Genomic DNA, 15967 nt, shown 5'->3' with positions numbered 1-15967 from the left:
TTGAGAAATTTATGATTTATCTATCTATTTCTTCAATTATTTTTCTGCTCCATTCTCACTCTTGTCTCTTTCTGGTATTTGAGTAACATATAACTTACACTGCTTTATAGTGTCCTACATGTCTTTGTAGAACATGTTCAATTAATTTTCCTTCAATCTTTATTCTTGTCTTTTCTTCAGACTAGGTAATTTGTATTGATCAAGTTTACTCACTTCTTCTTTTGTCATCTCCAAGTTCTTTTAAGCCGATCCAGAGAACTTGCATTCCAGTTTTTTTATTTTTCTCTTCTAGAATTTTTATCTTTAATTTTCCATTTCTCTGTTGAGATTCCTTATCTGTTGTCTCACTAAGACCATAGTTGCCTTAAATTCCTTGAACGTATTTATTATAGCTGCTGTAAATCTGCTAAGATTAATATCTAGGCCTCTTGGAGTTGACTACTATTGACCACTGTTTTTTCTTGACTACTGGTCAACTTTTCCTGTTTCTTTACATGTCTGGTAATTTCTCAATTTTATATTGTACTGGACAATGTGAGTATATGTTAAAAACCTGTAAATATTCTGGATTCTTTTATCTTTCTCTGAAGAGTTTTGATATTTGATTTTTGTTCTCATAAGTAAAGTAGTTCAGTTATTAGCTAACTATCTTTTTTTTTTTTTTTTTTTTTTTTTTGCGGTACGCGGGCCTCTCACTGCTGTGGCCTCTCCCGTTGCGGAGCACAGGCTCCGGACGCGCAGGCTCAGCGGCCATGGCTCACGGGCCCAGCCGCTCCCCGGCATGTGGGATCTTCCCGGATCGGGGCATGAACCCGTGTCCCCTGCATTGGCAGGCGGACTCTCAACCACTGAGCCACCAGGGAAGCCCTAGGTAACTATCTTGATTCTTTTTTTTCCTTCCTTTTTTTTTTTTTTTTTTGCAGGGGGAGTCACGGGGAATGTGTTATGGTTTGTCTCAGCAAATCTGTAAAAGCTTAAGGTGTTCCCAAGCCCCTTCAATTTGTTGCAACTCAACTTCCCTACTCTGTCTCTCTTACAGATCTTGTCAGCACTTGGTTTTAGGTTCAGTTAGGTTAGATCTGAAGTGGGCCTTCATTTAGAGAGTGGTCTTTATTCTTAATACACAACCTAAGTGTCTCCACTGGATGTCTCTCTACTCTGCTTGGGCCAGAACTTGATATTCCCCAGCAATACTCAGTCTCTAGTGTTTTTGTTCCACTCTCAATCCCATAGCAGCCACGTTCAGTTGAGCCTCAGTGCAGGGTCCTGCATATGTGCAGTGAGCCCTCAGCTAAGGACTCGTGAGGGGCCCACACGTAGACTTCCGAGGCTCCCCCTCTGTTACCGCTCTCCACAGACTCCAGCCACATTCTGTATCTTCGCTTCAGTCTAGCTCTGCTTGGACTCCAGCTTGCTGTGCCACAACCAGAAAAGTGTCGCCTCACAGAGAGCTGAGGTGATCACGGGGCAGCTTGTGATCCCTTCTCTCAAAGATGCTATCTTGCACTGCCTGTTGTCCAAGTTGTCCAATGCCTGAAAACAGTTGCTTAGCACAGTTTATCCAGTTTTATAGTTGTTTATGGTGGATGGCCTAGTGCAATACCAGTTAATCTGGGAAAGCTGGAAGAGGAAGCCCTTGTAGACTCCTGGAGAGTTTTTGAGTCTTTAGGTGTGAATTGTTCCTGAGGCCCCACTTAAATACTTATTGCCTTTGGATTCCAGGAGGCGCCACTAAAATCCTTATATTAAAGTTCCCTTTCTCTTGTTATTACCGTAACAAAAAACCAAATAGATTGTCACTAGTGTATTTCTAAACTAAAACAGAAGGAGGGAAAGAGAGAGAATATAACCCATCACTGAAGTGAGGGTAGGGTGTTTGTGGTTCTTGATTCCTATTTCTCTGGATCTGTGGTTGGTTTTGGAAACAACATAATTCTTACTCTAATCCAGATAACAAATATTCATCCTGAAATCTCTAATCACATCCTTCATGTTATGTTAGAAATTTTCTACCCAGAGAAAGGAGTGGAAGACCAGAATTTGCAGACGGCACGTTCTACTCTGGCCATCAAATATTATTCTCAATGAAAAGGAGAAAAATAATCCAAGGCCACATTTTTCTGCTTTGTTACACCCAATTCCAAATTCAGCAATCTGGTGATTAACTTTTACTGTTCTTCTTCTAAGTTCCAAGTGCTGTTCACATCTAAGCATTTCATCTTTAGAATACTTAAAAATAGTATTACATGTGTGCATGTGTGTGTGTATATATCTACTTCCCTCTGTCTCTAAATTCCACACTCTTCCTTCCTGAATCTTGTGAAAACCTTGGCAGATGGATATTCTCTTCTGAACGCTTTTCTCAGAGGTGTGTCATGTCATGTTGCTGGAGTTTACATGTGTGTATAGCTAATCTAACTGTTATCACCTAATACTGGTTACACCATATAAACTTCGTGGCTGTGGTATAAAGCTGGGTAAAGGTTGCGTTAACACTAAACAATTTTTATTGCATACATTTGTATACTTTTTTTTTTCATTTGTATACTTTTTTAAAAAAAATAAGTTTATTTATTTTGGGCTGTGTTGGGTCTTCGTTGCTGCCCGCGGGCTTTCCCTAGTTGCGGGGGGCGGGGGCAACGTTGCGGTGCACAGGTTTCTCACTGTGGTGGCTTCTCTTGTTGCAGAGCGCGGGCTCTAGAGCGCAGGCCCAGTAGTTGTGGTGCACTGGCTTAGTTGCTCCGCGGCATGTGGGATCTTGCCGGACCAGAGCTCGAACCCGTGTCCCCTAGCATTGGTAGGTGGCTTCTTAACCACTGCGCCACCAGGGAAGTCCCCAAAATAAACAAATTTATCTTGCTTTGAATCGGAGCCAGGCTTATTCCTGTTCCAAATGAGAGCACCTGAAGTCTCGATATCTCCTATATCTCTTGTTTCTGTTACGCTTTTGTCTTATCCTCAGGCCATGAACTGTTTTTCTGCTTTCTATGTGGAGTCCCAACTTAACAGCCACTCCAACGCAAAAGCATTGAAAAATTAGAAAATTCCAGCACAGACATTAGAATGTAAAATGAGTTTAACCAAAGAAAAAGAAGAGCAGCAGCTCTATGTATAAAGTCCAACAGCTTTAAAAAAAAAAAAAGTCCAATAGCTTTAATGTGTTTATTTTTGCTTTAATCTTGTCATCAAGGGTGAATTTTTAGCTGTTCATTTTGTATACAACACAGAATCAGTGATAGCATGAACACATTAGTCTCTACAATGCTAAATCTACCCCTAGCACACATCCAAGGGACCTGAAACACATGCCATGCATCTTGAGTGACCGTGCACTGCCATAGACTCTGAGCTCAACATCAAATTGACATTTTAACTTTTTTTCAAATGTCTCTTAGAGACAAATATAGACTAGTAGGTATAAAAACCTCTGACGAGTACCAAGAGTAATGAGGTTTTGCCAAGGTTTTGTTGTATTTTATGGATAGTTTTCAGGGACTAACTTACCAGACAGTCTGATTGATTTGAGCAGTCATTTTGACGCATGATTTAATTATTAAATTCAATTGAGAGATTCCTAAAAGAAAGCATTGTCTAATATTTTATGGAGCCTGCCATCTTTTTATAAACAAATAACATCTTATGATTTTTAAAATAGCAAGAAAATGCTCTTGGAAAATTTTTCATGATGTTAAAATAGGTATAGTAAATGCATATACAAAGTCACTGTTTCAAAATTCAGCAGGAAACAAGAGCAGATTTTGAGATATACCATTCGTGAAAAATACGTCTCAGTTATGTGGGTTGTTTTTTCTTACTCCCTCCAACCCTCCTTTCCTTCCTTAATAACTGGACTCCTCCTATGGTTTTAATCTTAACAAATCAGAAACTGGCTTGACTTAATTTGCATTTCTTGTTGTATGTTTTCATGATTAAAAACAAAACAACAAAAATTCCACTGCTGACCACAATGAGATATTCCCAATATCTTATTCACTTTCTGCTATTCTAATTCAATAGAATTCTAATATAATTGGGCCAAAGCTAATATTACTTGGATAAAGAAGCAATTGGCATAAACAGAAAGAGATGTCTAGGGAAGATGACCAGCCAAAGATTTTAGAAAGAAGTGATGGCTTCTGTGGTTAAAAATAAAAGTCTGGCATTTAGTTTTGCTTTGCTATGCAGAAAATAGATGTTGCTATTCTTGTTCAAAATATAAAGCTTAAATTCCATGCCTAGAACCTAGAAAGTCTAAAGTAACTATGGATGCCAAATTTATGCTTTTAAAAAAATCTGGCATTTAGTCTTCACAATTAAGATCAAGAAATAATTGTATTCCTGAAATATGTTAATTTTCTATATAATAAATTTGCTAATTTACATAATCAAGGAACACTGATGATAAAAACTCTCAGTTCGGGGTTCTCATTTGGGACATGAAGTTGGTACATAGCCTCTTGGGAACAAAAATAAAAACAAGCCATGGAGAGATGTTCTCAGTGTTCCCTGTTTGCCTTTGCTGTAATTCTCTCCTTCCTCCAGAGGACCTTGTAGAGAGAGATACCCTGGCTTGAATCATACCACTGCTGAGCCCTTGCATGGCTGCTGTTCCAGTGGTGGCTCCTCATTGGGACAGCCCTACCCCTGCCCTGGTACCCAGAGGCTCCCTGTCTCACCTCCCCACCCCATCCTTGGGAAACTAGACGACCTAACGTGGAATAATTATCTGATGCAGTTTGCTTGGGTGTGGGCAAGATATTCCAAATCTGTTACCATTCACTGTATTTTAAGTGTAGGAAAGAATAACTCTAATTCTGTCCTGTCTTTACACATCTAAACCCATTGGAGAAAATCATGAAAGATGCCCATTTTTATCGCATTCAGCCAATACTGAGCATTACGATATCTGTGAAGCCTCCACTGGGCTGTAAGTGCCAAGGCAGGGATGGTGCCTGAGTGCTCACCTCTAGATACACTCCCTTAGGTGACCTGCACTTGGCATATGGTCGGTGCTCAAAAAAGTAATAATAACAATAATAATAATGGAAAGAATATACAAGCAGATTTACTTATAGCAAAAATAGTGGCTTTCTCAATTAAATCTGTTCATAACATAGATCAATGTTTTATGAATCCAGTGATTTTTTTTTAAACTTGTATATTTGGTATATAGGAATTATGTATGTGAACATAGTTCACACTGGGGTGTTTTGGAATGAAATGTTTCATTACTATTTTTCAGGCTTGTTAGAATCATCATTCTTCTGAACTCTAAAATGTCGTCGTTTTTTGCTTTTGTTTTCTTTTTCCCGGCTGACCAAGGAGGCATTGCAAAGTAGATTTCAACCGTTTATAATCTGAACTGCAATTATGTGAGGGCTATAAATCAAAACGACTGGCTTTAGTAACTGCCAGAGTAAACCAAAAACAAGGCTGTAGATGTCAATGTTTCAATGTGAACATGTATTTCTGACAAAATTTTAAAAAGGCAAACGCTGCTTTCTAAAATAGGAGCAAAAGTTATTGGATCTTCTCCAATTCTGTATTTATTACTCCATTTTTCTGAATATATGCCTGAGTTAAAGGGAAATCAAGATGAAAAATACATAGATTGGTTGTAGTCTTGGAGCCTAAATAGGGGGAGTATTCTTGCTTAATATCCCATGGGTATAGTTTTTTCCCATGTAGCAGGATTTGTATCTTTCATTATTACACTAAGCATCACTGTTTGTCTCTGCATATACTGAGACAGATGGGGGCATAAATGTGCACAAGAGACATCACTATTCAGTTAGAGATGTCTAATACATCATTTCTACAGGATTAAAAAAAATTATGAGCAAACATGACCCTTTTCATTATATGGAAAACTCTCTAGGAAGCAGGAACATTAAATAACCCTGTGCTTTGTCTTTGTGAAATCATCTGTTTTAAATTGAATACTCACTGGTATTCATGTTGGCATTTGGAAAATTACCAGTTTTAAAACTCGCCCCCAAGATGTAGCTGTGACTGTGTTTATCTGACTTTAGTTTGATTGGAGCATTCTAAAATGGAAGGTCTATCGTTTAGTCTCTCTTACTAAAAAGGGGTATTCCCTCCTTGAAAATGCACAAATTCTAAGGATTCAGGGTAAAACGATGTCCAGCATTTGGAAAGTAAACAGTACCTAGGACAGTAAAAGAGGTTTAGGAGAACAGTAAATAAGACCACATGTATCTGTTTTCACTGGGAAAGAATGGAATAGGGACTGTAATTTTACTAACTTTACAAATAGCTCAGAATTCATTCTTACTTCAGTGTTATCTCAACTTCAGAAAGAGCACAAATATCAGAAAGCATGATTCACGATGTAATGTCTTCTTAATTTAAAATATTTTATATTATTCTCCTTTGATTTTTGTCTTGTATACTTATTTTTTTAATTAGTTAATTTATATTTATTTATTTGGCTGCACTGGGTCTTTGTTGTGGCACATGGGATCTCCGTTGCCGTATGCGGGATCTTTCGTTGCGGCATGCAAACTCTTAGTTGCGGCAAATGGGATCTAGTTTCCTGACCAGGGATCCAACCCAGGCCCCCTGCATTGGGAGCGCGGAGTCTTAGCTACTGGACTACAAGGGAAGTCCCTGTCTTGTATATTTTCTTGAGAATGCTTTTCTTTACATTCTGACTTTGATCTCACTGGAAATTAATTTTGCTTTTTTTTTTTGTGGTACGCGGGCCTCTCACTGTTGTGGCCTCTCCCGTTGCGGAGCGCAGGCTCGGCGGCCATGGCTCACGGGCCTAGCCGCTCGGTGGCATGCGGGATCTTCCCGGGCCAGGGCACGAACCCGCGTCCCCTTCATCGGCAGGCGGACTCTCAACCACTGTGCCACCAAAATTAGGGAAGCCCTAATTTTGCCTTTTTTAAAATTAAAAAATGTTCCAAATTATTTTGCTTAAATGTTATTCTACCTGTGCCATCAGTCCTAAGAAAAGGAGCTTTAGAATTGTATTAATTAATATGTAAGCAAAGCATTAGCCAATACTCTAAATGGGAAGGCTTGCATCTCAATAGGTGAAAAGTGGGGAAAACTGCCTTCTACAGATGTATGTGCAGGTGTCAGCAACTGCTATTAAATACAACCTATGTAGGTAAAAGTCTAATAATCTAAATTTTTGATAACCTACTTTTTATGTTTTTAATGTCTGAGTATCCTAAAGGTTTTCTCCACCCCCCGCCTCCCCCAATTCCTTGACTATTACTTCTACCTTTGTTTCTGCACGAACACATTTTAAATTATGCATTGTCTAATTAATACAGGAATATGTTGAGATACTGCATGACATCACACTTAACCTCTGAATTTCTACATGACAAAAGGTGATGGGAGAGGGGCTTCCCTGGTGGCGCAGTGGTTGAGAGTCCGCCTGCCGATGCAGGGGACCCGGATTCGTGACCCGGTCCGGGAAGATCCCACATGCCGCGGAGTGGCTGGGCCCGTGAGCCATGGCCGCCGAGCCTGCGCGTCCGGAGCCTGTGCTCCGCAACAGGAGCGGCCACAACAGTGAGAGAGAGGCCTGCGTACCGCAAAAAAAAAAAAAAAAAAAAAAGGTGATGGGAGAGTGTGGCTGAAACATGGGCCCTTTCCTATGGAGGCAGAGACTGCCCTGCCCCCTAACCCTCCCCCCAGCCACAATCTGCCATCGGAGCCCTCACAGTAATCTGCTTGTGCTGAAAGCTAGGGACTCTGGTCCTTGGAGGTTCTGAGATTAATTTGGATTTGGCAAATGTCAGAGGGGATTATAATGCCAGATTATAGGATTTCTAGAGTAAATGGAACCACGTCTCTAAATGTAATCTACACTTTTGCTACTTGCTTGCTTTTTGGTGGAGTTTTGAATTGTGCAAATGCTTATAATGATCTGCTAAAATGAACAGTTGCTACATGTTTTCTTCTAAGTCCTTAACTTGTATTTACTGAAATGATTGTACAAATGATGGTGTGGCTACTACTAAACACGTGAACATGATCATAATCAACCCTTGGTTAAACAGCTTAACAGTAGTAAAAATAAAAAGTAATGGACAAAGCATCAACATTATTAAGAATTAGCAAATAAATTTACATACTAGGAAACAAGTGTAGAATCGCATATCTAACGGAAGCCTTATAGTGTCAACTATCACTTGCCCTTTGCAATCTGCCGCCTAGTCTAAGTGACTTTACTTTCTGTTTTATACTATTCTGGATAACAACCAGAGGGAGGGTGTATTCCTAAATATTGGATATAATTTTAAGATAATGACTTTATCCTAAATTCACTTTGTACCATATTTTTGACTAGATTTGCTTCCTCTGTGATTTGGGGATTCTCTCTCCAAATAACTTGCCAAATTTAATTATATATATATAAAATGTGACAGGTGGGACAACATGGGACAGGGATTTCAGAAAGAATAAGAAAAGAGAGTAAGTGTAAATAGTTTACATGTCCATTATTATACAAGGGATACATAATTTTTAAAAATCTAGTTAGAATTTAAAAAATGAATTAATACCAAATATGCCATTCCCCCTTTTCTATTATTTTAAATATATTATTTTTACTCTCACACAGTGATAAAATGTAAACATATTTATTTTGATTCTATCTGGAAAGCAAAGATAACTTCAAAAAAGCAACTGAAAGCCCTTGGAACAAATTTGAGAAATCCCTAGCTATGGTAAGGCTCTTGCTTATCGTCCACATGAAAAGAAGGGAGCCCATGTTTAGAGTTTCAAGCAGGATTTTTGGGCTTCTGCTATCGATAAAATTAGATTAAATCATACTATTTCTTAATACTGCTTTCACTAACAAATCAGTCTCTTCCGTGAAAGAATTAGTGCTGCTGAATTGCAAACTATACTGCAACTGCGAAGAGTCATAGTGAATGAGAAAACAGTAATATTTCCATATGGCAGAATTTCCCAAAGTGGGTGCTGTGGAACATGAGCTCCTTGGAGTGTTACTAGGTGTTACTCAAAAAAGTGTGCGTGGTCAGATTAATCTGGAAAACACTGGAATTACATTTGTGGCGTTTATTTATTTCCCCTGGAGGATATTTAAATTAGAACCTTTGATGTGCTTATATGTACTAACTTTCTAGGATAGTATGTTTCCCAAACTCATTTGACCCTGGAGCCCCGTGTTTGGAACAGTATCTTTGGAACTTGTGTCCTGTGGAGCACACTTTGGGGAACACTGTATCTCATTACTCCTGCAGTGTTCAACTAATTAGCTTAGAAGTCTAGATGTGAAGGATTTAATCCAGAGTCAGTTAAATAGGACTCAGCACAGTATCTAATGGTCATGTCATTTCTGCAGAGCTGGGTCAGGAAGGCTGGTGTGAAGAGCTAAGGCAATTTGGGGGGAAAATTAAGAGAAGATCAGTCTAATAATGGGTCAAAAAGAGGAAACAATTTTCTGAGGTCATTGGAAAATAAAACCTTATCCAGAGTATGAATTCCTATACTTACAAGTGTACAATGAAATGTTGCCCTTTCTAGTTTTTGTGTTCCCAGTTGCAAGAGAGTTAGATCTGGCAACAACTCGGGTGGGGAGGGGGGAATGTCAGGAAAATCAAATATACCTGCCAAAGGAAAAAGCGATCACTCCCTTTGTGAATCCCTCATGTATTGCCAGATATCCTAGTGATCCAATTCAATTGTGTAATCAACTTCCTAGGATCACCTCAAATAGTGTTGATGATGCCATCACTCATGCAATCCTGTTTGCACATAATGTTCATGGACTGAAATCATCACAGCTGTATGAAATAAGACGTGTTTTTTTTTTTTTTTTTTTTTTGCGGTATGCGGGCCTCTCACTTTTGTGGCCTCTCCCATTGTGGAGCACAGGCTCCGGACGCGCAGGCTCAGCGGTCATGGCTCACGGGCCCAGCCGCTCCGTGGCATGTGGGATCCTCCCGGACTGGGGCGCGAACCCATGTCCCCTGCATCGGCAGGCGGACTCTCAACCACTGCGCCACCAGGGAAGTTTTAAATTATCCAGATCACATATGCTCCATCACTCTATAAAACACTCTGTAATACTCTTACCACATAGACAAGATTCTAGAGCCCAATGCCTTCAGTCCAAGGCAAGGAATGGAATGTAGCCACTGGTTACCAGTAAGATGCACAGTCATGTTGCATTAGAACAGCAACCTCAGAGTTAAGTGCCTTGGGCAAGTTGGTCATGTGAAATAAATGCCGATCTTGGGAACTAGCTTTGGAGTTTTCCATATAAGTATTATTTATTCCTTTTATTAGAGAATTGCAAATACAGTGAATTAAAAAAAAAGTTTCCCTGTCTCTCCCCCCACCCCCCCAATCCCAACCCATTTTAAGAGTACAAATTGCCAGTGGAGCAGCGGGAGAGCAGTGCATTAATGAAGACCTGGGCTTGGCATCTTGCTGGGGGCTCATAAGCAGGTGATCATTGGCTCCCAGCTTCATTTCTAAAAGACTATAAAACCATTCCAAAATTTGGCACCATGGGGGCTATTGGCAATGCGAACTCAGGCTAGGGGGTCTGGGTGACGATTCCAAAGCTTTGGCAGTGCTGTTTAGGGAAGCTTCACATGCAAACTTCTCAAATCAATTTCCCTAACTAGACTCAACCTTCCCTGTCCCTGGAAAATGGGAGTGGCTGCCCGGTGAGCCACAGGGCATGCCGGGTGATGTCTGCAGACCCCCGACAGCTGGAGGCGGCTCAGGGAGAGAGAGCTCCAGGAGGATGGGGAAGGGAACAAAGTAGCCTGATTTTGAGACATAACTATTAATCAAACTACTACTATTTTGCCTAGAACTTCTGTTTTTCAAAAATCTACAAGCCAAAGTGGGAGAAAAAGAGGCAGAAAGGGAGTAAAAAATACACGCACTACTTGATTAAAGTCAGAAATGAATTAATTCTACAAAGCAAAGTTTAGAAGATGCCTTGTGAACTCAGAAGGAAAGCCATGCACTCCTGCACTCAGCACCATCTAGTAAGACATTTTGCAGGGCAAATAAACACTAATTTACTAACTAAGTCGCTTTTCTCCTTCATCTTCACCAAAACAGTACCGTTTTCATTTTAGACAATCACAGTGATCATAGCATTTAAAAATATCTTTCCATCGTTATTATGAATTTTGGGTTAAGTTAAAAATAAAAAAGGAAAATTAACTGCATACTGTAATACACTGACACTGCTTATTCCTGGACTCCGGTTAGAGGGTGGGCTTTGGTAACTCTCCAGAATCAGGACGTCCTAAAATCACCAAGCAAACTCAGGCCACCTGGCCTGACTGTCCCATCACTGATCACAACCTGCATGTTTCCCACATTCCCTTCCCAACCCCCGCCTCAAATACACACATCCAAATGTTCAGTGCCTCTCAATAGGCAGATACTCCAATCTAACATGGTGGCAGGTATTTTGTACTAGAACATTCTATTGCTTAAAAAAAAGAAGAAAAAAAACCGAGGTTCTAATTCTCATACTGTAAATTCTAATGTTATAGTTTACCAAAGTAAGCACGTCTCTTGGGAAACCACTAGTCATTCTTTCAGTCAAAGAAAGGTTAAGTGCTCAGAGGAATCCAGATAGATTACAGTCCTTAGCAGCCACAAGGGAATCTTTTCATCCTCCTGAGTTCACTCCTAGAACCTGCTTCAGGAACGCTCCACAGCTGAAGCAAGCAGGGAAGCGGCATCGTGGGCAGGAGGTGGCCAGTGAATGGGGCCTTTGAGAAGCTATAAAGGCAAATGCTCACTCTGGAAGGACAAAACCAGGTGGCCGCCCTGGCATTTCAGACACAGAGGGGTGGGGATGCAATGAAAATCTTGTTTGGCTGTTTGAGCCCCTCAGCCAGGGAAACAGGATGACCCAGCATTTTCTGTAATTAACTTATAAAATACTGAGATTGGAAATGTGACTTTGGTGATAAGAAATGAAAAGCAGCAAGTCTGGCCGCAAAAATAACTCAGTGGTTTGCAACCAAATGTTAAAGACTGCTGCCTTTCCACTGTCTAGGGGAAGCACGTCCCAGTAGTTTACCACCAAATTCCAAAACTTGGCTGCGAACTCTGTACTCGGCTTCCGGGAGCACACATGCAGTTCTACACCGCTGCTTCTCAGAACACTGCTTCAGAGACACTTGAAAGCTACTAGAACAGGAGAGGAAAAGATGCACAAAACTGGGCAGCTGGAGCTCGATTCAAGGTGGTAGCCTCACCAGCGTTCTCTCTGAATGCAAACAGCGGACTTCCCAAGGGGCGCTGTGACTTATTCGGCCATGGTGTCCTCTATCTACTCTTAAAGGTGGAAGGGATTATGGTACTGTGATTTGCTTTTTTCACTTGGTAATGTAAAAAAATCGTGGTGTCTTGTGGTAAAGTTTAACAGCTGCCTATTACATTAGGTAAGGTGTAGGCCAAAGATTAAGGTCATGCATGATTAGGATAAACACACAAAGACTGGTCAGGTGGTACACAAAGTCTATTTAACTAATAAAGAAAGCGGGGGAAGAAGTTTACTTCTGCCGTGCAGGCGGCTCTCATCCTCCCCACGTCCCTCAGCCTCCAAGAGCAGCCACGGAATAATAAACCATTTCCAAATCTGTGTCTGCAGGGCCGCTGCAGAGCAGAAAACCTGGGCTCAGGAGGACAAAGCATTCTCAGGACAGCTCTGCCCCTCAGCATAGGGTGTGGCCACATCGGCCCTGACTCACTGCTCCAATGAGAGGACACAAAGTCTGATGCCTGGAGGGCCCTGTAAGGGATCTTGAAAACAATCGTAAAAGGAGAATATGTGGCACATGCCGTTCACTTCATACATGTGACTCTACAGCTATATATTTATATATTTTGAACATTGGATGAAAGAGTTGGGAAAACACGAAGAAACCATTTTCCAGCCTCTCAACTACATTGGCCAAGAACACCCTCTGTTCATCACGGCACATAGACTTAAGACGGCCGGGGATGGGGAACCCCATGTCTGGGATGGATGATCCTAACTGTAACTCCCACACCTTTCACTACATTAAAAGAGACCAGTGTGTTGAAAGTCCTTTAGTCTAAGGCAGCTGAGACCCCAGAGGGTTCACTGCTCTTCTGTTTTGCTGCTATTCCTGAACTTCACCACCATGACTGTGATGTTGTCAGGGCAGCCTCTGTAAAACGACTGTAAAACTATGCTCTTGGCCCCAAAGTGAGGTTCATCCAAGCGGTCCTTGATGAATCGAACAGCTTCTTCGTTGCTGAAAGCATCCCAGAGGCCATCTGATGCCAAGATCATGAACTCGGGCTGGAGCTTGTCCAGGTCAAAGGTCAGGATATCTGGGTCTGGGATGACCACGTTGAGATTTTTCAGCGGATAATCCCCCAGGGATCGAGACATGGCCAGGATTCCCTGGACCCTCCAGGAGCCATTGAAACTGATGAAACCACCTGGAAAGATAGAACGAGCCCATTAGCTTGACCAGCTGCTCTCTCACACCCCGGGTGCGGTCCGCGTGCGTCTGCAAAGGGCTGACCTACTGCATGTGACCTATGTGCTCCCCTCACCCCACCTTGGCGCTACCAGGAGGGAACAGCGTTCCTCTGCGTGGCTTGAGGTTTGATGCTCTGCGGGTAGGTCCTCAGGCCCTCATCCTTGGTATCTTAAAAGGCTTCAAGACCAAATTAATAAGAATATTGAGGGTAGGAGGCATGGATGGGTGAGGGCATCAGTTTTAACTTAAGGACACCTTGGCAGCTCAGTGACTGACAGTAGGGAGCCCTAGGGTGGGGATCCAGGGACAGCAACAAAACAGCACTGAAAGGCAGGTGGATGGTACCAGAGAATACCACTGGGATCCATCATTAGCTTGAGGCTGCCCTTGGGTGTGCCTGTTTCTCAAAACACCTCCCCAGATGGCATCAGGATTGAAGGATGGTGCATTTTAGCACAGTTGTTAAAGGCTCAGGCCCTCGGGGCAGACTGCTTAGATTTGAGTCCTGGCTCTGTTACTTTCAGCTTTGTGGGACTTTGGATGAGAAACTCTTTCTGATCCTCGGTTTCCTTGGTTCCAAAATTGGGACAATAACAGTACCTATTCCACTGAGGAGTTGTGAGTTATTCCATATTAATCACCTGGCACAGTGCCTGCATATGACATGCATTCAGTATTATCTATTATTATTTTTTCTTTAAGGGAGCTAGGACTTTGTCCGTTCGCATATTATTTGTCAGATATTTATTAAATATATATTCCACGCAGAGAAATTTGCAGGCTATAAAGTTAGACAAGATCCAGACCTTTCTATAAAGAAGTAGACAGCCTGGCAGGAGGGAAAAGGCACCTGTATCAACAGCTACAAGCACAAAGCAGCATTTCTTCAGGGAGAGACTAGTACCTGCTAAATGCTGTAGGCAGATGGGGAGGAGGGAGCGAAGATTTCTGGTTGTGATAATCAGGGAGGAGTGAGCATTAAAGCTGGGCTTTGAACGATGGGTAGGACTTCCATGGGCAGGGATGTACGAGAACATTCCAGGAAGCGTGGTCTCCTGGGCAAGAGCATGGGCTCTGGAGTCACTGTCCTGGGTCTCAATTCTGGTCTCACCATTCACAAGCTGTGTCCTTGGGCACACTAGCCTCTCTGAGGCTCCACTTCCTTGGTTGTAAAATAAGGATAACATCATCAACCTCGTAAGGTAGGGAAAGAGAAAGTATATGTAAAGCGCTCAGCTTAGCTCCCAGCACAGAGCGAGCACACAGTAAGTGGCAGCTGACGTCACTGTTATTGTGGAAACAGCTTAAGGACTGGAGACAGAAAGACCAACGTGTATTTGGCCTAGACTGGTTGCAGCGTACTGTCACACAAAACAGGAGGGGGAGAGATGTCCAGAAGGGAAGGCTGAGGTCAGAGAAAACACATACAAAGATAAGAAAACCAGTCATTGTTCATTAAGCCCTGATGTAAAATACACCCTTGACACAGGTGAGATTAACCTCCTTGGAGATGCTGTCAGAATTTGCTACTGTAATCACTGTGGGGGCAGGGAAGGGTGGATGGGTACGGCAGGGAAGAGGAGAGAGGATAGAATGGGTTGACATCTCAGGAGAGCGCTGGATGCTAAGGTGGCATCTCCACATGTTCCGTCTACACATCCCTGCCTGTGCTTCCTCAGGAGCAGGCTGACTGTATCCTAAGTCCAGGGCCACAGTGGACTGAGATGCTGTCTTCGTAAGGAGGGAAGCTCATCAAAGCACGATAGATGCTCTGAAAACACTGTTCCATCCCATCAACAGAAAACCTGACCAAAGCTTTCATTAAAAAGTATTCTGCATCTCAAGCAGTCACTGAATAAAATTCAATGCTTTTGGACTCAACAGGATAGCTTCCTACTGTAAAAACTCAAATGTTGATTAGGTTCTGGGCAGAAGCTGATGTGTAGACATTGAGGGTCAACCTGTAGATTCCCCCAGGCAGCAGGGGCCCTTCTTGGGCTGAGACCCAGGGTACCTGAGCTCCCTCGGCAGCTGGGCCTGTGGCTTAGCATGTGACACAGAGGCTACATGCTGTGGTTGTCAGTCTGGGGAGGGAAGGGCTCCTCCCCTGCATGGGTAGAAAAGAGTCCCCCCCAAATTGACTATGAAAGTGTAATCATCAACTGATAATCTTTCTTCAAGTCTTCGTCCCAATATCACCTCAGTGAGGCCTATGCTGACCACCCCGTGACACTCCCCGTTCCCTATCCTGCTTTGTGTCTCTCCATAGCAGTTATCACCTTGTAATATACTAGATCATTTACCTATTTTTACTTATTTATTATTAATGTCTGTCTGTCTACTACATTCCCTACCTGTTTCTCAGTTCCAAGATGTAAGTTTGTACCCCCAAGCCTCTAGATGTTGAAAAAGTGAAAAAGGGATTCTCCCCCTCCCCAAACTGAAATATGCACTTATCT

The 15967-nt window shown here is 42.0% G+C and overlaps 1 protein-coding gene across 2 annotated transcripts in view; it reads right to left on the bottom strand.

Annotated features, from left to right (window-relative positions):
- Positions 1 to 10560: 10560 nt before the first annotated feature.
- The window catches only part of PPM1L (protein phosphatase, Mg2+/Mn2+ dependent 1L), a 334733-nt gene continuing 329326 nt past the window's right edge, over positions 10561 to 15967 (bottom strand). For both annotated transcript variants that reach the window (XM_019946217.3, XM_073803863.1), the window contains one exon: positions 10561 to 13464. In XM_019946217.3, coding sequence (XP_019801776.1) covers positions 13118 to 13464 — 347 coding nt within the window. In that variant the 3' untranslated portion in view covers positions 10561 to 13117. The remainder of the gene's footprint in view (positions 13465 to 15967) is intronic.

This window comes from Tursiops truncatus, chromosome 4 (genome assembly GCF_011762595.2).
Source record: "Tursiops truncatus isolate mTurTru1 chromosome 4, mTurTru1.mat.Y, whole genome shotgun sequence".
Taxonomy (NCBI): domain Eukaryota; kingdom Metazoa; phylum Chordata; class Mammalia; order Artiodactyla; family Delphinidae; genus Tursiops; species Tursiops truncatus.
This window is presented reverse-complemented; position numbering and strand designations above follow the sequence as displayed.